The sequence below is a fragment of the Atractosteus spatula genome, chromosome 5 (assembly GCF_055471065.1).
Source record: "Atractosteus spatula isolate fAtrSpa1 chromosome 5, fAtrSpa1.hap1, whole genome shotgun sequence".
In the NCBI taxonomy this organism is placed as follows: domain Eukaryota; kingdom Metazoa; phylum Chordata; class Actinopteri; order Semionotiformes; family Lepisosteidae; genus Atractosteus; species Atractosteus spatula.
The window spans coordinates 9,486,270-9,510,822 of record NC_142710.1 but is presented as its reverse complement, the minus strand read 5'-3'; the positions used below and the strand labels follow the sequence as shown (position 1 = coordinate 9,510,822).

General features: G+C 42.6%; 1 protein-coding gene across 7 annotated transcripts in view; it reads right to left on the bottom strand.

Annotated features, from left to right (window-relative positions):
* LOC148834015 (butyrophilin subfamily 1 member A1-like) overlaps positions 1-24,553 on the bottom strand; it is a 318,969-nt gene that overhangs the window by 106,211 nt on the left and 188,205 nt on the right. For 2 of the 7 annotated variants that reach the window (XM_088916243.1, XM_088916245.1), the window contains exons 6-8: positions 3,896-4,003; positions 2,212-2,229; positions 1,942-1,968 (exon numbers count right to left, since the gene is read on the bottom strand). The exons of 3 other annotated variants lie outside the window; for them this stretch is intronic. In XM_088916243.1, coding sequence (XP_088772369.1) covers positions 1,942-1,968; positions 2,212-2,229; positions 3,896-4,003 — 153 coding nt within the window. The remainder of the gene's footprint in view (positions 1-1,941; positions 1,969-2,211; positions 2,230-3,895; positions 4,004-24,553) is intronic. 2 more of the 7 variants (XM_088916239.1, XM_088916240.1) reach the window with 1 other exon arrangement.

The window sequence follows — 24,553 nt, the reverse complement described above, 5'->3', positions numbered from 1 at the left end:
ACAGACACATCACAGGACACCCTGGAGTCTGGTGCTTGAGCCACTGAGAGAGATAAGAAATAAACACAGTCTGCAGTCCCCAGCACTGAGGGATATTTCATATTTAAATAACCATCCATTGAGACTGAATTCTGTTCATTGTTCAGTCAGATGAGTGAAAGTGTGGGCTGCTCTCACACAGACTAAGGGTCCTGTACCCACAGTGACCAGTATCGATGTCTAAGTGACCTGTACCCACAGTGACCAGTATCACTGACAGAGAAACAGAGATGTCCTTCTCACTGGTCACACTGCCTGATCTCCGGACATCAGCTGGACAGTGAGAGATGACCAGTCACACTCCATGGTGAGCACATGTCCACACCAGGCCTGATCCAGGAAGACTGGCACACAGCCAGTATCAGTCTGACACAGACAGGGGCCCAGCTGGCTGAACACAAGCAGTCAGAGCAGTGTCACACTGCTGAGCATCTATTTTCAAAGAAGTGGACCCTACACAGGTATGATCATGTATGTGTCACGATTATAGTTCCCCCTCCTTAAGGATGCTCCAGCCCTTTCACTAAAGACTTTATTCTGTGCACCTGTTCCCTATTCCCAGCCCACCTTAAAAGCCAGGCGCTGACGCTCATCCGGGCTCTGCATCTGATTTCCGTATCGTGCGAGTCCGGGACCTGGAAGCGCCTGGTCCCGTTAAGGTTTTAACCTCTGTTCCCGTTCCTGTTCCCCGTCCGCTGGTTCCGACCCGGCCTTCGTGGTTTTTAACTTGCTCTGATGGATCTCCTGGTTTTGGACTTACCCTTGCGTTTTGGATAATCCCTAAGGACTACTCTCTCGGATTGTTCGCCTCGGCCACACCTTCCCCGTGCACCAGCGCACCTTGGACACGCCCCCCTGTCTTCAGCCCCGTTTTCCTGCATGACGTTTCCCCAGTGTTCCCCCACTCCGTCGGACTGTGTTGTCCACATAGGGTCCGGAAAGAACTGTTCGTTACAGTGTGAACAGTGAAATCCAAGGTCAAGGTCTTAAAACTAACAAAAGGTCAAAAACCAAAAGGGAAATTTAAACCCCAAAAATCCAAGACAAAATCCAGAAATCGAGGAGGAAAAGCAAGCCAAAAATCCAAAAACCTGGAGGGAGTCTTGGGAAGATATCATCACAATGAAAGAGCCATGTAGCTCTCAAGGTCTAACCCACTACTGAGCACTGTGGACACAGAGCAGGGTTCAGGTATGCTGGAGGGGAGGCCTGGTGATGGGTTAATGAGGTCTGATTAACCTACGCCTCCCCAGAGCAGATGAGGTACATGCAATCGGCTTGGGTGCCCTCTGGTGGCAGGATGCTGGTACTGTAACAACCAGCTGTGTTGTTCCAGCACTACAGACACTGTGTGTAACAGCAGGACACAGGCAGGACCCCCACAGTGTCAAGATACAGACTGTTCACTCAGGACAGGGGGCTGATGGCCTGTTGTCAGTCTGAAACGATCCTTTTCAGAGTGTCTTTGACACATTAGAAGAGAGCAAAGAAGACTGAAATTCATACAAGCAGCATTTCTTACTTTATAGTTTCTGCTGCCAGTTAGTTTCTTTCACGCATGCAAGTGGTCTAAAACTAAAGTTTTCATTAAAGTATTAACTTTGAAAATGTGCATTGGGACCAAACTGAGAGGGAGTCAAAACTGAGTAAGATCTCCTTATTTACATTGTGGTACAGGAATTTCTCTTTTTCTCTGTAGCTTCTATTGCTTTTGTAAATCTTCACAACTGATCAAATACCTGTGTGTATTACTGAAGAAAATAAAAGAAGGACACACTTCAGTGCAATATAGTTCATTACAGTAGAGTACAGTAAACTGCAGAACAACAGTGCACTCAAATATAATTCATTAGTGTTTATATCGGTGGATCTGTGATCTCACAGACACAGAAGATCACTTACCCAGTTCTGTGAGGATGACAGGAATGGCTGGAAATAATAAGACATGATTTAGACCATCAGAGCTCTGGTGTCTGATGACACTCAAATTGGTTTAAGTTTATTTCAAATTGGCAGTTAATAGCTCCTTCCATAAATAAACTGTCAATTATAAGAAAAGTGTTAATAAACAAGTTGTTCAATGTGGATCTTGTATCATAATAACATTTACAGAGGAGCTCCTGCTGAAATTACTACAGGACACAGCACAGAGAGTCTGACTGATTTACGCACCATTGAGTTTCTCCTGCCCTGTAAAGAAACACAGACAGGACAGTCAGTGACACAGGATCAGGGCTGCAGAAGCTGAAAAAATACATTAACCATGTTTTCTATTACAAATATTATATATTTCAATGAACAAAAGAACATAAGAGACAGAATACTAGCAGGTCATTCTGCTCATCTAGTCATCTGATCTAGACAATAGATCTTATTCAACCTTCTCTGCTGTGAACTTCCACAGAACTGACCCCTCTTACCTCAGATCTCTCTGATAGATTGGAAAGTCTGTTACTCTCTCCAGGTCATCTGTGATATCTGTGATAGATTAGCAGGTCTGACACTCTCTACCATTCATCTGTGATTTCCCCTTTAAGGGTCCCCACCCCCTCCTGTCACATGATCATGTTTGACCAATGAACACAGAGCTCATGAATACACTGTTCCAGACTGAGAGAGAGTCACTGCCATCAGGGTGAAATAGACAGGAAGGGTTGGGGGTCTTTGAATGGGCTTGGCTATGGTGACAAAGATAGATACTCTGGAATCAGAGGACTGCACTGCTCTGTAAGTGAATCGTTAAAATACTGCAGCTGTGTGTGGCTGTCAAATCTTATTCTAATATTAAAATTTAAATGAACAAGTAATAGGTTTATTCCATGCTGAAAAAAAGAAGAAAGAGAACACAACGTTTCGGCCGTGGAGCCTTCTTCAGGTGTGAAATTTAAATATTTATTTACCTGTTAGTGCCTTTCTGCATTAATCATACTGTACATTAGCAATAAACAATCTCATGAAATACAATGATTACACACAACTCTGTACAAACTACTGTACAGTATTTCACAATATTCACAATATTGTGTAACACTGACAGAAATATTTTACACAGAGTACACAGAATTATTAGAAATTTTTTTTAAATAGTAATTAGAAAAAAAATAATTTGATTTTACATGTTGCTTATTAAAAATATACTATACACAGAGGCTTTAAGAACATATTGTATTGTAATTTATAGCAATTGTAACATTCCTGGAGTCTGAGCACCTGACCTTCATCGTCCAGCTTGCCCTCTCATCTCTCTATAAACAGAGTCCAGTTTCCTCTCTCTGTCTGTCTGGCCATCACTCTCTCCCTCTTTACCTTCTTCCTTCCTGTCCTATCTGAGTGACCAGCATGCCTGTGTCCCTAACAAGGACAAGAAGCCAGTTCACTGCACTCCCAGTCTCCTGCCTCTCTTGTCCTCCTGTTCAGAGGGAAACTACAGAGAATCGCTACAACATATTGTAGTTTCAAGACATGTGATCATTAGGCTAAGGAGGAAGAACAGATTAAATGAAGCTGCTTTCACAAGTGTCACCTGTTGATCTGTTTTGAGCAGACTGTTGACTGTTGACTGTTGCTCACTGGTATAATGCAGTGAGTTTATCTCAGGGTTTGCAGTGTATGATAGATGTTTGTATTACAGATAGCTGCATCAGTAGCTCTGCTGGGGTGTAGTTCTCTATCAAGACTAGAAGATGCTCTGGCTCATGAGCTAAAAGTTTTCGTTTTTTTAGTTCCCACTGGCTGCATTGTAAATTGTCAGTTGTTATCAATAGGAATGTCCTGAGCTGCTCATACACAGAGGAATTTTAAATCCTTCCTGACACAGACATTCAGACACACGTGTCTATATATAATGAGCACATACTGTCCATTCTTCTCCACTGGATCACCAGAAGTACTGATGCTGCTACAGTAACAGCTGCTGTTAGGAAGAGAGCCACCATCCATCCAGAGGGAGCAGGGAAATAGTCTCCTGGAAAACAAGACAGGAGTATTATCCTACAGGCACTGACACACAACTGTTAGGGTTTGTTACTGATAGTGTGAAGGAAGATTTTTTTTTCAATTTCTAATATAATGTACACATACTGTAGAATTGATGTTTAGCTGCACACTGATTCAACCCGAAATATACACCCTGCAATATCATACTCTTCTGGGAAATATCGTTTTAGAATCATTCACTTTTTTATGTTTCTACTGCCCAGAGTAGTATTGTACATTTTGTATGGGTGTGAGTGATACTCCACTGCTCCTCTATTCGTACTGTCGTGCTGGTATGACTCTCTTTATTTGTATGGTTGTGGTGTCACTCTGCAGTGGGTAGTATTATTCTGTTAGGGTCCATGTGTGTCAGGTCTCAAGTCTCTGTACACATGTCAACCAGGAAGTCTGGATCATTATGTCTTGTAAAAGAATTTACAGCCTACAAACAGCATCAAACAACATCACAATCTGATGAATTACAACTAATGCATATAGATAGATACTTTATTGATCCCGTGAGGGAAATTGCAGTGCAACAGCAGCTTAACACACACAACACAGCCACAATGTAACGAATTATATAATAATAGTACAATACATACAATACAATACAAGAGTTACTCACAGTCCGGACGCACAAGAACAAACTAGAACAGAACAGTACACAGAAAATCGTATCACACTCATATCACACATATGAATATAAATATAGATGTAACTATAGATATAAATATAAATGTATTGCACAGGTCCCTGGCATATATTGCACAAAAAGTGGTTGTAAACGGGAAAAAGAAAAAGAAAAAGAAAGAGAACAGATGTAGCAGTAGATGTGTAGATGCGTTTAGTCCAGATACAGGTCACTGTCGATGTTGCCTCTGCCAAGACGCAAGGTGGATGCGTTGTACAGTCTTATGGCAGACGGGAAGAATGACCTCCTGTAGCGCTCCCTGTCGCACCGTGGATGAATCAGTCTATTGCTGAACGTGCTCTTCATTCCTGCAAGCCTGTCATAGAGGGGATGGGAGAAGTTGTCCATGATGGCCTCTAGTTTGGACATCATTCTCCTCTCAGCCACTACCTCCAAGGAGTCCAGGTCAGACCCAATGACAGAGCTTGCTCTCCTGATGAGCTTGTTCAGCCTTTTGGAATCTACTGCTCTAATCCCAGAGCCCCAGCACACCACTGCGTAGAAAATGGCACTCGCTACCACCGACTGATAGAACACGTGTAGCATCTTACTACACACATTGAAGGACCTGAGCCTCCTCAAGAAGTAGAGTCGGCTCTGTCCCTTCTTATAGATGGCCTCGATGTTCTTAGACCATTCCAGTCTATCGTCGATGTGCACTCCCAGGTACTTGTACGAGCCCACCATCTCCACGCCACTCCCATGGATGTAGACAGGAGTAGGTTTGACCTTTTTCCTCCTGAAATCTACCACCAGTTCCTTTGTCTTTGTAACATTCAGTTCCAAGTGGTTAACCCCACACCACTCCACAAAGCTGCTGACCAGTCCTCTGTACTCCTCCTCCTGCTCACCCTTGATACATCCCACAATTGCAGAGTCTCCTCCAGCTTCCTCCTTAGAAGTAAGGGCTGGATGGTATTGAAGGCACTGGAGAAGTCGAAAAACATGATCCTTACAGTGTTGCCAGCCCTGTCCAGGTGTGAGTAGGCCCTTTGCAGCATGTAGATGATCGCATGCTCCACACCAACACTGTGCTGGTAGGCAAACTGTAGGGTGTCCAGTGATGAGCTGACCAGGGGTCTCAGGTGGGACAAGACCAGCCTCTCCAGTGTCTTCATGATGTGAGAAGTCAGTGCAACTGGTCTGTAGTCGTTGAGGACAGAGGGGCGCCCTTTCTTTGGTACCGGGACCAGGCATGATGTCTTCCAGAGCACCGGGACTCTTTCCAAGCGCAGGCTCAGGTTGAACAGTCGCTGGAGCACTCCGCTCAGCTGATCAGCACAGGCCCTCAGAACTCTGGGACAGATGTTATCTGGTCCTGTGGCCTTACCCTCGTGCAGCCTCTTCAGCTCCTTCTTCACCTGGTCAGCTGTGAGGGTCAGCCTGGCCTGGGGGATGGTGCTCATAGTGCTTTCAGTGCTGCAGGTGTTAATGGCGGAGGTGTTGGAGAGTGGCAGCTGTGGGGGATGGGTGGGTGAGTAGCCGTCGGGGGTTGTGGCTGTAGGCGGCCATGTTTGTGGGGGGATGGAGGAGGTATTGGGCAGTCGAAGCTGTGAAGGGTTAGGGAGCGTGTGGCTGTGGGGGGATGGGTGTTGCGCCACAGAGGGCCCAGAATCAAACCTGTTAAAGAACTGGTTCAACTCGTTGGCCATCTCCAGGTTCCCCTCTGTTGCACCCCCAGCCTGTTTGAAGCCAGTGATCTTTCTCATGCTGCTCCATACATCTCTCACCCTATTCCTTTGCAGCTTGTCCTCTACCTTCTTCCTGTATGCGTCCTTGCTCTCTCCTAACTTCTGCTTTAGCTCCCTCTGTACATGCTTGACCTCTTCCTTATCTCCCCTCCTAAAGGCTCTCTTCTTGTCATTCAGCAGAGCCTTCAGGTAGCTGGTGATCCAGGGTTTGTTATTGGAAAAGCAGTGTACGTCTTTGGTGGGGATGGTGTTGTCTACGCAGAAGTTAATATAGTCAGTGACACAGTCCACCATGCTGTCTATGTCGTCCCCATGTGGTTCGCACAGCACATCCCAGTCGGTGGCCTCCAAAGCACCACGTAGAACCTCCATAGCCTCCTGAGACCATCTCCTCACACTCCTCATGGTCGCAGGTTGGCGCTGAACAATAGGCGTGTACAGTGGTGTAAGCAAGACAAGGTTGTGATCTGATCTGCCAAGGGGGGGAAGGGCTGTGGAATTATATGCATCCTTAGCATTGGCATATAATAAGTCCAGTGTTTTGTTTTCTCTGGTCGGGCACTTAACAAACTGGTGTAAAGTAGGCAGAGTGGTGGAAATAGATACATGGTTAAAGTCCCCTGAAATAGCTATAAAAGCGCTTGGGTGCTTTGTTTGTAGCCTGGCTGTGACTGTGTTTATGACGTCACACGATTCATTTTTTAAACTGTTTTTTCAAAACAGAACAGTATAATATGTGAAGGAGTTTGTTGGACTTCACAATATTACAGTGTCCTTCTTATAAAATGACATTCATATTACACAGGTGTTCAACCCACACAGACAGCTGTCAGGTCTTCCTTATCACTGACCTCTGTCAGACTGGTCAAAGGTCATTAAACAGTCATGTGTGACCAACTCAGTGTTTGACTACATCTGCCTGCAAGACAGATTAGATGGATAAACATCATACACCTCAGACCACAAACTCAGCAGAGAAATCTGTGTGAGCCAAGTGAGCCACCAGCACAAAAGACTACAGTGTGGAGCAGAAATCTCTCTCTAGACAGGGACCCATAGGACTGCCGCCAGTTGAAGTCTCTCAGTCAGGGTGACTGGTTGAGCCCAGATGCTGAATCACTCCAGCTGATGTGATGATGTCACAATGGAGCCAGGCTGAAGTACAGAGCTCTGCTGTTGAGAGGCAAAGTTCCAGTCATGACAGCTGGAGAATTTTAATAGTCACAGTGCTCTTCAAATGACTGAGAAAGGTCTCATACCAGACTTGATGGGTGTTCTGTGATGAAGACATTCAGGTCAATAGAAAAGCTGTCTTGTTGAAATCTAGTTTGTGGAGAACTGTGTGTTTAAAACATCCTCAAGCTGACTGTCTATGCCTGAGCACATTACTGGACAGGGGTATCTCTCTGAATGGACTGACAGGTAAAGTTTGACCTATGTTTGACAAAGTTTGACTATGTCAACAATGATATGAAAAGAGTTTTATGAGAAAGATAGATAATCATCAATAGGTGTTACCAGAGAAAAACAATAACAGAGAATATTGAAGTTGTATCTGATCCAAAAAAACAGGACAGAGAGAGCTCAAGAATCTCAGAATTTCCCTTGAGATTCTCCTGTTCGCTCAGCAAGCCTTTGACTGAAAAGAGTGACTCCTGATTTACTGCAACAACATGGTAAAAGAAAATTTCATGGAACTAAAGAGTTACATGATAGAAATTTCTGTTTTATTCTTAATGTTTTTATAGCAATAAATCCCATAATTGTTTCATCATTTAGACTTAATGACAACAGCACCAACACATATAATGGTTTTGTTAGAAGGGGAATTCATTTTAAATTGCTCAATTTCAATCAGCTAATTGAGGCATATGTTTATTCAAACAATTCTAGATATCTGCTTCTATTATATGGCTGGGAAGTTTGTTCTAGACTTACACAAAAACATTTCTAAATTCAACAGTCTACTATTTAGTCTACTATCTGAATGCAAACTCAACTCTGTACTCACTGGGTATGTAGAGCTGAGATTCCCAGTCTGCCTCGGGCTGTGTGTTTCACACCAGGCAGGAGAAGATGTTGGACTCCTGTTTGACTGGGATGTAGCTGCTGACACTGAGGAGCCCCTGTCTGTCCATGTCCACTGTGGGGGGCTGTGATGTCACCTTGTTTCCATCCCTGTCTGTCCAGATCACTGCAGGCTGAGGGAACCAGCCCTCTGATCTGCACAGCAGCTGGGTCTGATCTCCTCCAGGGGAGTGGAGAGACACTGACACAGCTGCCAAGATTTAAAAGACTGTCACATATTTAACACTTAAAACAGAATTCTTCTGTTTTTTTTTCCAAAATGCTGGAAACAGGAATAAGGTGTTAATGATTCAAGTGGCTCAACAAGTCCAGGGCAGTTTTATACTTTTTGGAAACACATGGCATTTCAGTGCTGTCTTTTTTCAGAGTGAACAAAATGCAACAGATGGTTCTGTTTTTTTTTTCACTTAAATCTTCCACAATTGTTTTTAGAAAGTCTCATTTTCAAACATCACTAAGGTCTGAGATGTTGGTCAATGTGATTTGTGGTTAAATGACAACTATGCATCACTATTTGACTTTCAGCTCATGCTGCTGTGTTAAACCTCCATCTCTGTCTGCTATTGACCCTGCTGAACTTGATGAATGACACAGATCAAGGGTCTCTGGCTTCAGAGCTTGTGAAAATAATTAAACACAGTGGAGTGCAAACACTACTCATATACTAAAACTGGGAAAAGATTTCCAAGTTTAAGGGTAATAGCAAAAACGTTATGATAGCATGCTGAAAAAACATTATTCTACAATACTTATTTAATAGCAATGCAACAATAATCGCACAATATCACTACTCATTCAACACACCACACTGTAATTAAGCATAATGACTGAATTCATGGGGTAGAGCAGTAAAAACACAGGCTGTCCAAGAGAACTCAACCAGAACATTAAATACTAATAATGTCAGGTGGTAACTGCTCAGCTCCCAATCAAAGCAGGGAATACGTTTGAGTGAAGTAAAATAGTGTCAGAAGTAAGTGCTGTGGATCAGAATCAGTGAGGTGATGTAGTCCATCACTCCTGGGGATCAGAGTCAGTGAGGTGATGTAGCCAATCACTGCTGGAGATCAGAGTCAGTGAGGTGATGTAGTCAATCAACGCTGGAGATCAGAGTCAGTGAGGTGATGTAGTCAATCACCGCTGGGGATCAGAGTCAGTGAGGTGATGCAGTCTATCACTGCTGGGGATCAGAGTCAGTGAGGTGATGTAGCCATTATTATTATTATTATTATTATTATTATTATTATTATTATTATTATTATTATTATCCACAGAATCTAAAGAAGTTCATATGAATATTCTATCTTTGGTTCACAAGAGACAGTATAATTTCTCATTATATTTAGATATAATATTACTTATCTTTTATATAGTAAATATAGATTCACATTTCACAGACTTGTTATTATAGAGTATTATTATTACTATAGTTATTTTGCAGTACAATAATTTATGGTTAATGATTTGTTAAATCTCAAACACTCACCTCTAACAAACAGGTAAATATCAGCATCATCATCCCAGAGTCCAGACAACACCATGCATCTGTACCTTCCATGATCAGAGCGGGTGATGTTTCTCAGTGTTAAAGACACGTTGCCTCTGGAGAGCTCATTGGAGAAAAGCTCCACCCTTCCCTTGTAGGCTGGGTCCTGTCTGTCAGAGTTATACCTGCTGTTCTGGTACAAACACACAGGGGCTGTATAATCTCCTCTAAACCACCTGATCTCCAGGTCCTCTGTGTTGATGCTGGGTGAGAGGTAACAGGGCAGGACAGCGTCTTCACCAGGGGACACAACTACAGGAGCAGCTGGACCAACAAGCTGTAACACCTCTGGAAGAGAAAGAGCACACAGTCTGCATGAGCCTCCCCCTCTACACAGCTGCTCACAGTGTGAGCTGGTCCAGCACTGTCTCAGGATCAGCCCCACACTGACCCCAGGAATGTCATTGGTGAGGGTTTGGTGATGTTTAGTTTTAACCCACTTGGATTGATTAAAAACCCTCCTGTTGTACTGTCTCATTTATAACCAGAACTATTATCCTGAGTTAATAAGTTGAGGAATGTCAGCAAGTTAATATTTAGGGATGTTACTGTTTCATTGGTAAAGGCTTAAGTGTTTGTCTTTGTTTTAAAACTGTATATAAAATTTACACTGGAGGTTGTGGGGGTCAGATATGAATACTGAATTCTTGTCAGTCAAATGTATCAAGTTGTCAGGTAAATAACATTAATGTTGTTATAGTTCAGGTGGGGAGCTGCGTAAGCATGCGTAGTCTGCAAAGGAACAAGTAATAGGTTTATTCCATGTTGAAAAGAGAAAAAAGAAAATATGTTTCGGCTGAAACAGTTAATATTGTTTAATATTAATTAATATTGTTTTTATATTAATTAATATAATATTGCCTAATATTAATTAATAAACAATGAATCGTGTTACACATGTTATGGTATATTGGAATCCTTAAGCTCTGGGAGGTTGCCCCTCTTCCCACAAACAACACAAATGAAATGAAACCACATTCATTAGTGCTGCGTTTGTTTGTGGTGTTGAAGTAGCAGCCTTTCATTCTCAAGATATAGCGCCTTGTTTTTTTATGGGTGTGACATCACTCAGCCCCCCTACAGCAGGGCAGGAAAAGCAAACCAGCCTCAACTGTTAGTGCTCTGTTTGTGCCAGCTTGTGTGTTGAAAGTAGCTTCTGAGCTGCTTTCGTTCCCGAGATACAGAGTCTTATTTTTCAAGTCAAGTGACTGCCTAGACAGCGCCTGCTGTTTGCTTTCTCAGCCAGTCCGGAGGCAGGGGGATGTGAAATGACATCTGTCTGCAGTATCCTAATGCACCACAAGAGCTGCCATTTGAGCCTTTGAGAGGGAACTGTTGCAAACAATTGTATTTTCTTAAAATAATTTAAGTAGCATGTCATGATGCCTCATAGCTGGGTCATCTAAGGAGCTTCTCACTGTATCCTTTTTACATACATATGGATACACAAATAAATACATATTTCTGTCAGCTGAGTTTTTAAAGCCGGGCCTTTCCCCATGGCCCTGGTGCTTCTGAAGTGTTTTTCTGGAAGGCTCCTCTGTCCTGTCCCTGGGGCAGGAGGTTCTTCCCTGACCTGAGGATTGTCTGACTGATTATCTTCACAGTAAAGAGGCTTTGTGTCTGTGCAGCTCTTCTTCATTTGAGAGGAGGGTTAGAAGGAACTTCATTTGTATTGCTGGGGCACATTAAAAACATACAGGTATCAGAAAAACAAATCACACAATATTAAAAAAGTCAACAGTCTAGAGTGTTATACAATACTGTATATAAATATTGACATTACCAGGCTTATTAAACAGGTGAATATATTGTAAGGATGGTGGTGAATAAGGGGAAGGAGGTGATGAGATATGTCCATTAATCCAAGCATCTCCTTTTTCATGGTGAAGAAGGGACACAGGGAAACCCTTAGACTTCAGCGGACTAATGGACACAGCTATGAAGCTGGACAGACTGGCTTAGTCTTCACAGGCAGGGACATGTCCTGATCCAGGTGGGAAAAGGACATACAGAGAGGGTGATAGGACCCAGGACAATATCATTGCAGAATTTATACATTGACCAGACATACATGCATACAAATACAAAAACTACAATAAAACACAATAAGAAATCCTACAAGATGCTGTGTGTTCTACATAACACAGGTCTTTAAGAGTACGCTGTCTAGTGCTTACTATTCTACTACTGAGAGACACCACTGAGAGACACAACCTGTTCTGGTTGGAGATACTAAGAGACCCAAACCAGGATGCTGAATGTAAGGACTGATTCTAAAAAACATCTATACATGGTTTGCAGTGAGTGTTCTTGTACTGCTATTGATGATCATGGCATTAGGGCTGTCAGCATTCTTGTATTGATGAACCATTTATTTTGTTTTAGTAACATTCAAGTGAGGGAAATGATCTCGGCACCACAGGCCTAAGCTATCAGCTGTAGACGGGAGTTTAGCCTCTGACATAGACGTGTCCACAATCACTGTGTCACCAGACTCTGTCCTGGGCTCCTCCAGTCACCTGTCTACAATGTGAGAAGAGCAGGAGGAGTGGCTGAGCCTTGAGCAGAGCCAGTGGAGATCAATGTCATTGTGCTGCCCTGCTGGTTGAATCTGACACATTGAGGTCTGTCTGTTAGGAAAGAAATAATCCAGAAAATAAACCGTGGTTTTACTCTCATGATAACAGGTTTACTACATGTTTTACCATCATGTGGGGTTAAAAACTGAATGAATCTGGTAACACTGAACAGGAATGTTTATTCAGACAGACACTCTGTGCTTATTGAACAGTGATGTGTAAATCATACCATCTGTGTTTGGGGTACATGTGCTTAGGTCTCACTGCATGTCTACAGCACTTAGAAAACTGAATAGGTTTGTTCTCCCTGTGACTCCTTAAAAGTCATAAAGACTGTTTATGTTGTTGGTTATTGTGAGGATTATCTCACAATGCCAGCAGCCATATCACCGTGCAACTCACAACTAGCATCCCCTTGAAGCTCAGCAGGTGTGAGCCTGGTCAGTACCTGGATGGGAGACCTCCTGGGAAAAACTAAGGCTGCTGCTGGAAGAGGTGATAGTGGGGCCAGCAGGGGGCGCTCACCTTTCGGTCTGTGTGGGTCCTAATGCCCCAGTATAGTGACAGGGACACTGCTGTCCTTCGGATGAGATGTAAAACTGAGGTTCTGACTCTGTGGCCATTAAAAATCCCAGGGCACCTCTCGAAAAGAGTAGGGGTGTCACCCTGCTGTCCTGGCAAAATTTCACATTGGCCCTTACCAATCATGGCCTCTTAATAATCCCCATCTCTGAACTGGCTTCATCACTCTGTTCTCCTCCCCACTGAGAGCTGGTGTGTGGTGAGTGTTCTGGCGCACTATGGCTGCTGTCGCATCATCCAGGTGGGTGCTGCACATTGGTGGTGGTGGAGGGGATCCCCATTACCTGTAAAGCGCTTTGAGTGGAGAGTCCAGAAAAGTGTTATATAAGTGTAAGCAATTATTATTACCTGTGGACTGTCATCTGTGTGAGCTGAGAGCTTGAAGGGGACAGTGTGGATATTTGAGACACGTGGGAGAGTGTTTTGGCTCTACGATCACATGAACAACTGGAGCTAAACTTGCAGACAATCCTGGACATTATCATGAACACAGTGGTTTAAAGAAGGAAACAAGAAGGACATGAGGACAAAGGGGAGGAGTGAGGCAGAGACTGAAGGGGTTAAAGGGGAAGACATGTCTGATCCCTAAGGAACACCCTTGCCCAGCTCCATGCCCATGAGGAATTCCACTGGGCACACAGGAGCCTCACTGAGACATGGTTAGTGAAATTGTCTAAGGAGTGAGAAAAAGCGTTCTCAAAAAACAGCTCCAGACTCAAACAGCTCCAGACTCCCCTGTCTCATGCTGGGTGATTGTAACCATTGTAAGATGAATAAAGACCTGCCTTCATATTGTTTGCTTGACCAGGGCACAGAAAACAGCCTCTGTTACAGTCATATAAAAACATGGCTAATGAAATGAGAGAGTCTGTCTTCACTGTACCTGATACTGAAGCAGAGGACTGGAGGAGAAGCAACAGAGTCACAGAGAGCCACTCTGAACTGTCAGACTTCATACCTGCAATACAGAAACACTGAGATCAGTCAGACAGTGTATCTGAAATAATGAAAGACTCTTAAGTGAGCAGACAGAATCTTTGATATAAAGAAACAACCTGATTAATCAGAATTCATCTCAGAATTCAGATTTCAGATTAGTCAGAATTTAGGAATTTTCTCTGATTTGTAAGAACTAATCTTTTAATAATAATTAATGTTTGGTCACACTTCAACTCAGAAATACAAAAACTGGGGTGGGCCTAATCAATTACAGAAAAAAACTTCAGTCAGATATCATCTACAGTAGGAAAGAGAAAAAAAGTCAGATATTTCAAATTTAGTTTTTCAAATAATTAAACAAAAAACACCCGATGTTGGATTACATTTAAAAATCAACTGATAGGACAAGATTCATCTCTAAAATAAACACTGGTCAGATTTCATATCTAAGCAGCCTTTTCATTAAATTGCAATTGTAACACTTTAGGTACAGATGCAGCCATTCAAAGTGCGCGTCACAGACACGTACCGCAGGTGACGTCGCTCAGTATGACGCAAGATGACGCGTGGCACCGCAGTACGTGATTGGTTGACCGACAGGGGCACTCGTGGTCCGTTGGTCTGTCGTAGAAAGACTTACAGTAAAAACGTCTTTGCTGTGCCCGTTGTAGATATTGAATTTTACCACTGAAGGGAAATCTTAGTAGCTGAGCATAAAAAGAATAGGAGCATACTGTAACGCGTGTGAAAGCCATAAATGATATTAATTTTGGAACATAAACATACAGTATATAGCTGGTCTTGGTACTTTAAAGAAAAAAATACACACCGGTATTCCATTTCTCCCTAAACATTGTAAGCTTCGAAGTCTTTAACTAACGTGATACCGGAGTCAACAAGCATACTTTTAGAATTTGATTAAAAGGGAATATAATATGGAATCGCGTATCTCAAGAATTTAATAACGGTATGATTATATCCGTGTACTGCAGCAGGGCTGTGTAGGGCTGTTTCGCCTGCCTGCTCATGCGAGCTGTCTTGTAGCCGACTGGTCTAGGTGCGTGACTATCAACGGGCAGGTTGTGTGCTCGAATCCAGCTGGTGCTGGACCTTCCAGTTTTATTTATTTATTTTTTAATCGCGTAACATAAACATATTACCGTATGCAAACTGTACTGTATACAGTATGTATATGTATTGTAACGCTTACGGCCGTCAGGTACTGTGTAAGAGCCGGCGTACCAGAGCAGGTGACGTCACCGCCCTTCCCTATGATAGCAGGACTACAGCTACTGGGCTGGAGAGCGATCTCTCTTTAGCTCACGGGGCTGGGTCGCTGCAGAGAGACGCGGAAGTCCCGGGTTCGAGCCCCGGACGGTGTGGGGCCGACCTGATGCGGCAAGGGCGCCCGCCTGAGCCCCCGTTGCGTTACATTGGTGTCAGAAGTGGGATGGGATAGCCCTTCGCCGGGGACGGCGATTTAAGCGGGGGAGAGTGTAACGCTTACGGCCGTCAGGTACTGTGTAAGAGCCGGCGTACCAGAGCAGGTGACGTCACCGCCCTTCCCTATGATAGCAGGACTACAGCTACTGGGCTGGAGAGAGATCTCTCTTTAGCTCACGGGGCTGGGTCGCTGCAGAGAGACGCGGAAGTCCCGGGTTCGAGCCCCGGACGGTGTGGGGCCGACCTGATGCGGCAAGGGCGCCCGCCTGAGCCCCCGTTGCGTTACAGTATATTTAATGTCTTAACTGTGCCCGTTTAATTGAATTTAAAAAATTATTTAACACGAACATTAAGCTGTTTACATCTTCCGCCTGAGAACAGTCACCCGTTGCTACCCAACGCAGAATGGTGATTGGCTGACACCATCTGACACCCCTCTGATTGGAGAAAAAAGACGTGCTGGTTTGCTATACATACTGTACCAGGACGAGGATTTCTTTCTATTCAAAACGTGTATTTTAAAAGTTTAAGAAGTAAAAACCTTACAGCGTACACAGATTTCTAAACTGATCAGGATCGTTATCTTTGTCTTATGCATAATAATATTCACCGCTCTCTCCAGCAAATTAATAATAAACTTTATTTTATATAGCGTTTTAAACGAATAAGTAATTAGATTGCTCATAAACCTAATCACTTGCTTTTTCTTTTTATTTAGGCTCAGATTTCAACTATAGATCGTATTATTAATAACCATAATAACAACCAACCAACAAAAACAACCATATAAACATAATACCAACCAAAAACATAGATAACAACCACAATACAAAATCAAATATATCAAACCATTTTACTCTCGCAAAGTCCTCCAATTATCATAATCCCGCCCCTTATGCAAAACCTAACCTTCCTCCCATCCCAGTTTATCCTGTTTATCATAAACAAAATCCACCTCAATTTTCAACATAAAGCATTACACAAAATCAATACCTCAACACTCCATACTCAACAACGATAATTCACAAACAGCCAGAACATGTAACTACACATTCCCAAACAGACCTAATTTCCATAGCCCCGCCCCTTATGCAAAACCAACATCCCTCCCCTGTTCTCTCTCTCCCCTGGCGGTTGTAATTGTTTTTATTTTCAAATAAATTTTAGCAAAGTCATGCATTTTAAAAATCTTAAGATTTTTATATTTATGTCTTTATTTAGTGGTTTCATTAGTGACAAAGGCTAAACTTTCTTGGAAAAATGTCTTTTATGTAAACCATGTTTGCTATTTATTCATTCAGGGCTAAAATATGTTCATTGTATTCTAATGAAAGAAGGGTTCCTTTCGCCGTAGTCGGGTTGAAATTAGAAGCTTGCCACGCCCGGACTGTTACACCAATGCATTAGCATGTTAAAGCGATTTCATTGAGGAGCCTTGCTTTCTTAACTAGTAAGTACTGTACTTACTGGGTTTTTGAGGTGGGGAGTCGTCTTTTGCTGGAAATCTCACCCCCTTCTACTTTGAAAATACCTGTGAAACCGGTTTAATTCGTCACAGCCAGCACTCCTGCAGAGAGGGGGGTTGTACTTGCAGTGTATGCAGTACACGCGTTATGCTCTTCGTTAATGTCTAAGCCGGAACATATCATTATATCTCATTTTGTATTTCTTAAAAAAAATCGTTTTCCCAGCCTAACAGTATTGTTTTTAACCTGTAAATTTGCTGGACAGAGAGGTGAACATTATTACACAGAAGACAAAGATAGCGATTTACGTTGCATTGTGTATCGTGCAGCTTTAATACAGTTTTAAATAATTGAAAGTCTAAACAGTATCAGCTTTATTTATGGGTTTTAAATAAAGGTGATTTAAACGCGATTTAAATCAATATAAATGTTTATATTGTAACGCATAGGTGACTATTCATTGTTATTAAAATGACTTAAATTCGATCATGTTGTGATATTTAGAAATATACATTTGTTTGGTGCGAGTGAAGTTTTATTTAATCTCTGAGCCATACTGATTCTTCTGGAAGCCAGTTTCCGCCAGGGAGTAAAAAAAAAACACACTATGGTATTCTCTCCAATGCAGTGCAGTTAAAAACATACCTCTGATGCTGCTCCTAAATGAATATCGTTTATGACCATCAGAAGCTTTATGCTCCTTTTCTTTTTTCCAGTGGATTGAACAGGGAGGGGCATTTCATGATGTACTTTTCACTGATGAAACAACAGTGGCTCTGGAACAGTTTTCAACCATGTCGTTTTATAAAAAGGGGAGATATGTACACGTTACTGAAGCTAAAAGTTTAGCCTTTGTCACTAATGTAAACACTAAATAAAGACGTATAGAAATCCCTACGTTACAGACTGTATATGGCTGGTATTGGTAGTTTAAAGAAAAAATACACACCAGTATTCCACTTTCTCCCTAAACATTTTAAGCATCAGAGTCTTACATGTGGTTATTTATTGCATAATTTAATTTTGAAAGCCACTGAGACATCAGGTACTACTGTTGTATTTATGAAAAAGAAACAAAACAAAAAACATACTAACAACTGTGCCATCCTACTCCTTAGTTAATACATTTTATTATTCATAAACAGTTAACATTGTTAGCAAAATATTTTGAATTATATTTAACCCTATTTTTTCTTTAGTTTTGTATTTAACTTATTATATGATAGTCAGACTTTATGTATATTTGAACAATGAAAATATATTTTTACAAGATTTTACATTAAGCACTTAAAATTAATATGGTTAATAATAGTAAACTGTAACATGCTGTAACAAGATCGGTTAAACTGCGAAGAAAATGCTTTCAGAGAAAATGTTTCAGGTGTGAAGAACATAGATCTCTAATGCAATTTCAACCAAACCTGTTCCCACACACCCTGCCCCCACTACCATTAGAATATACACAAACATTTTAGCGTTTCATTCTGAGCAGAAGACCCTCACACCTGAAGAGTGCTGGCTGTGACGAATTAAACCGGTCTTACAGGCTTCAATCACAGACCATGTGACATGGGACTCAGTAAACTAACAGCGCCACTGGATTTGATAATACCTAACCAAAATCCGCAATATGGAAACAGAACCTGTGTGATTGTTGACAGATGATGTACTCGTAACATTTTTTCAAGACGAACTACAACATTTAAAAAATGACTTGTATGTACTTGATATCTCTAATCAATCCACGGGTCCCAGCACAAAACGAAAGTAAAATGCATACCGTTTCGCGCTTCTTATTAGTTGCTCAAAAGTAATTTGACCGTATGAAATGCATAATATAAACCTAGAAACATATACGTGAGCAGTACTTAAGCACTGTAGTATCGGTGTTAAGACATACCTCTCAAATACTGTAAATCAAGTTAAAAATATCTCAAGACCGATTCTGGTCGTAATGAAACCATGTTTCGTGTATGTTTTCTTTTTCATCTTGAAATAACTCATTTCTAAATACCTTTTTCACTGTTAACATCTTGCAGCAACTTTGCGAACAAAATATACACTCTGACAGTTCATCCTGCTACCAACATTAAATAAAACAAATCTTAAGATTTCTATATTTATGTCTTTATTTAGTGGTTTCATTAGTGACAAAGGCTAAACTTTCTTGGAAAAATGTATTTTATGTGTTGCAGAAAAAACTGACTTGCTTTAACAAAATATGTTTACAAATCCTTTCACCTGGCATTTTCGTAGTTAGAAATTATGGAACGCTCTGTTAAAAGCAAGGGAGTTTTTATGTCCGTTGCAGTTCTTTTGCAACATGAATATAATTATATCGTTATTAATTTCTTGAGATATGCGATTCCATATTATATTCCCTTTTAATCAAATTCTAAAAGTATGCTTGTTGACTCCGGTATCACGTTAGTTAAAGACTTCGAAGCTTACAATGTTTAGGGAGAAATGGAATACTGGTGTGTATTTTTCCTTGTGATATTTTAAGCTCTAGTTGAATGATAGGTGTCGCATTTTAAATCATTTTCGTAGTTAGAAATTATGAAACGCCCTGTTAAAAGCAAGGAAGTTTTTATGCCCGTTGAAGTAAAACAAAATGCCTGACAAAGTATGGCTTGGACAGATTCCAAGTGCTTGTACAAATGTGCTAAAGAAATTATACTTTGAGTATACAGCTTGTCCAAAGTCATCCATTATTAATACTATTAGTAATATCTTCGGTAAAGGCTTTGATGCATAAATATTTCTGATAAAGGTAGGTTGTGTACTTTTGTCCAACTGAGCAATCTTGCTTTCATAAAATATACCAACATTTTAATGACTGAAGATTAACATGCTGTAATACACTGTTCAAAATTAAAGGCTCAAATGCTGTACATGAGAGGTTAAGCTCCCCCTGGCGGGTTTACAAGGCGACGCCGGATAGTTTCTGGCAGAGCGTCAAATGACGCGCGATTACCGTCATTTGTGTTACCGCGACACGCCCACCGGGGTATGCCGCAAAATAACTCACCCATTTTGAATGGCTGCATCTGTAGTAAGCCTTCAGTGAAACAGACACTAATAGTGAATGATCTAGCTGTAGTACAACAGTGAGGAGTGTCTCTGCTTCAGTCCTGACCTGACTGTTCACTCACACACTGCTATACCTGACTGATCTCACTGTCACTCCAGCACACAGCAGCTTCAGTCCTGACCTGACTGTTCACTCACACACTGCTGGATCTGACTGATCTCACTGTCACTCCAGCACACAGCAGCTTCAGTCCTGACCTGACTGTTCACTTACACACTGCTATACCTGACTGATCTCACTGTCACTCCAGCACACAGCAGCTTCAGTCCTGACCTGACTGTTCACTCACACACTGCTGGATCTGACTGATCTCACTGTCACTCCAGCACACAGCAGCTTCAGTCCTGACCTGACTGCTCACTCACACACTGCTGTACCTGACTGATCTCACTGTCACTCCAGCACACAGCAGCTTCAGTCCTGACCTGACTGTTCACTTACACACTGCTATACCTGACTGATCTCACTGTCACTCCAGCACACAGCAGCTTCAGTCCTGACCTGACTGTTCACTTACACACTGCTGGATCTGACTGATCTCACTGTCACTCCAGCACACAGCAGCTTCAGTCCTGACCTGACCGTTCACTCACACACTGCTGGATCTGACTGATCTCACTGTCACTCCAGCACACAGCAGCTTCAGACTTGAACGTTGAATCTTCTTCAGCATATAGATCAACTCTTTGATCAGTCTCTGTGTTGTCTCAATGCTGGTCTGTAATTGTTATTATGTGCTGTAAGGTGAAGTCTTTTCTCCTGTTTAATCCTCCATCTTATTCACAGTAACTGCTGTTCACTGCTACAGGGACACAGTTCTCTTCCTTCTTTCACTTTACCTGCACAGACCTGTTCTTTCAGCACAGACTCACCCAGCCTGCAGAGTAACATTCCCACTGAGCTGAGTCTGTGTTTGAGCAGTGAACAAGGGCAGGAAAGCAGGTGGGAACAGGCAGAGCTTGAATCTTGTTTATTGTTCCTTTTCTGTTGTTGGTGTTTTGTTTCATTTCCCAGGGAATTATTGATGATTTTAGATTTGTGAATGCTGAGTTTCATTTTGAAGTACCTGAACTCACAACTGAAGTCTCAGACATTGATACCCTTCACGTTACTATGCATCTTGTGTGACTTTCTTCTGTCTGCTTCTCAACCTGTCCTGACGAAATCTAGTCACACTGCTGTGTCCAGTCTATAGTACAGCCCTCCAAATTTCTGTTCACCTACCATGACACTCAGACACTGTTTTGAGCAGGCAGAGACACTCAGAGCTGTGGTCTGAGCTCTTTTCCAGAGACAGTACAGTGAGCAGGACAGGGACACTCAGAGCTGTGGTCTGAGCTCTTTTCCAGAGACAGTACAGTGAGCAGGACAGGGACACTCAGAGCTGTGGTCTGAGCTCTTTTCCAGAGACAGTACAGTGAGCAGGACAGGGACACTCAGAGCTGTGGTCTGAGCTCTTTTCCACAGACAGTACAGTGAGCAGGACAGGGACACTCAGAGCTGTGGTCTGAGCTATTTCTAGAGACAGTACAGTGAGCAGGACAGGGACACTCAGAGCTGTGGTCTGAGCTCTTTTCCAGAGACAGTACAGTGAGCAGGACAGGGACACTCTGTGATCATTAAAAAAAAAAACATTAATTAGGCAATGTTGTAACAAAGTAACATACCCTGATATCAACATGCAGGCTAGTATCATCTCTGGCCAAGATTTACACACAAGGGATGATCAATAGTATCAAATCTCCTTGCACTTGATGGTGCTACTGACAGTCACAGCGCCGGGGTGGACATGTAATGGGTCGTAATGTACACTGTTATTTCATGTCAATTTCATTGGGATGATATTTTGTTCAATCTGTTATCTGTTATCTACCCATAGAGTCTACATTCAGTTTCAATAGGTAATTTACTGCTTATGTCTGTGAAACACAGCAAGGGGGAGCTCCCACACCACACCAGCTGAGGAGTCAGATGTCTCTTGTTACTACTGTTGATCAGTTGATCTTGATGAAAATGCCAGGACAGGATCCCCATTTTCCAAGGGATCAAGGGAATAAGAGTGTTGTCTCGGATCCTTGGAACAAGTCAGAGGGGAAGGACGTTTACAGACAGGGTCTGTCTGCGTGGCTTTCAGATTACCTTTCCACCCCTTTTTGTTTTCCATTTGACTGGTCAGACTATCGTGAGGAGGTCTACCGAGGTCTACCGTGAGGAGCTGGGGGAGCCTGAACTGTGCGCTCCCCCAGTGCCAGGGCTTGCAGTGACTGTCCATAAATGGTAGGAAGCCCCGAGGGACGAAGTTACAGTCCTCTTCCTTAGTTTCCTCAGTGAGGCATGGGTCTGCCTTTTGGTCCTCCTTCTCGCACTGGGAACATCAAGAATACGGATGTCATAGTTTTTCTGGGTCTAAAACGAAAGCCTCTGCTCCCCTCATCCCCGCTCCACTCCCATCACTGCACAGTTCTCGGCGTACAGAAGACGCCCCCCTTTGTTCTTTGGAGAGTTTGGCTGCTGACATGTTCTTCTAAAGTCATCGACTGTCTGGGGGTCTGTCTGTCAGACAGTCTGTTCAACTTCTGGCGGTAGGTGGTGAAGATAAGTGTTGAGAAAAAGCTGTTCTTATTTGATTGTTGGTCAATGTTTCAGGTTCTAACCACATCTTAGCTAAATAAATTGGTTGTACATTTGGGAGCGAGCAGAGTCGGGGATCACAGCCCCAGTCATGGAAATGAGCCACAACACAGGTCGTGACTCCTTCCCTAGCAAGAATTTCAGCTCTAAAAACACATTATCAGAGTAAGCTGCACTGTCATAATAAGCCCTTTCTTTTTGCTCCTCACTGCATTGAAAAGGAAACACAATACTTGACCTCTGAGCCTGATCCCAAATCAGGCATTCAGCTGTCCTCTCAAATGTCCTCAGGCAGGCTTCCACATCGTCTTGGGGGGTCATCTTTTGCAAGATGTGAGAAGTTGGACCTGAACCTGAGTCGGAGTTTCTCAGAGGCTTTGGAGGTCTATCATCTGTCCTGTCATCTCCCAACAGTCTCTGGGTGGTCTCCACCTGTTCTCCAGGTAGTTTGCTGCCTTCTGGATCATGGAGAGTTGGTCCTGCAGGGTAATGTGGGCCTGATGCTCTAATTCTTTGGCCTCTATTTGTACTGACACCGGTTCGGACGGCACACTTCAGTAGAGAGAGATTATCAGCCATGACGATGCCGTAAGAGACACAGCCCTGTGTTGTACGCAACAATGTGATCGACTCTGAATTCACAGCTGCATCTTAACACCGATGTCTTTGTCTATATCCTGGGGAGCAGACAGAATATCGGTGAGGGCTCGTGCTTAAAAATTGAAAAGCTGTGAGGTGGATTTATTCCGTTGTCTCTCTGAGAGAGAGGTGGCATCTTGGCTTGGCACATCAGCTTGGCATCTTATACAGCAGGCCTTACAAGGCACCTCAATGACACAGATTCCCAAGCCTTGTAATTGTATTCCCAAGCGGGTGTCAAGGCGATGAGAGGTGAGCCAGTTTTGTTATTCTGCTATAGCCTCTACTGGTGATCAGTTTCAGATCAAAACAAAAAGAAAAGATCCCCTATTGTGCCAGAAAGCAAGGAGCTGTTGATGAATGTTCATAAACTGAGCACCATTAATGTAACTTTGATATGTAAAATTAAACCTGTTTTCTTTTGTTGACACAAGTCAATTTCATTATTAAAAAAACTGACCTGAAAGACAAGACAGATTGTTCGGCATGATCAACAGAGTTCAGTCATGAACGAGGAACACACAGCTGGACATATACTGATACCACCCTGATCTGTCCCTCACTCCTGTACACTTGTACTGTCTTCGTGCTCTTTGCACACGAATCAGGTCTGCAGTTCCGGAAAGATCTGTGGGGAACTTTACAGGTGAGACTCTAGGACACCTAACACAGATGTCCTGCTCACTGCAGTGTCAGTCAGTGTGACAGCAGGTGAACAGAAGATTTGAGGGCTGATCTATAGACTGGACAGAGCTGTGAGAGCAGATCTTGTCAGCACAGGATCTGGAGCTGTCAGGAGAGAGTAAAACAAAATACATAAAGTTTGTCTATGGTACAGATTAACATCATGAGTTCAGGCATCTGAAAATGTATTACAACATTCATATAACTACAAAGATCAACAACTGTCTGGAAAAAAACACAATCAAAGCAAGAGAAAAAGAAAACAAGATTCAAACTCTGTCAACCCACCTGCTCTGCTGCTCTTGTTCACTGCTCAGACACAGACTCAGCTCAGTGAGAATGTTGCTCTGCAGGCTGGGTGTGTCTGTGGTGAAAGAACAGGTCTGTGCAGGTAAACTGAAAGAAGGAAGAGAACTGTGTCTCTGTAGCAGTGAACAGAAGTTACTGTGAATAAGATGGA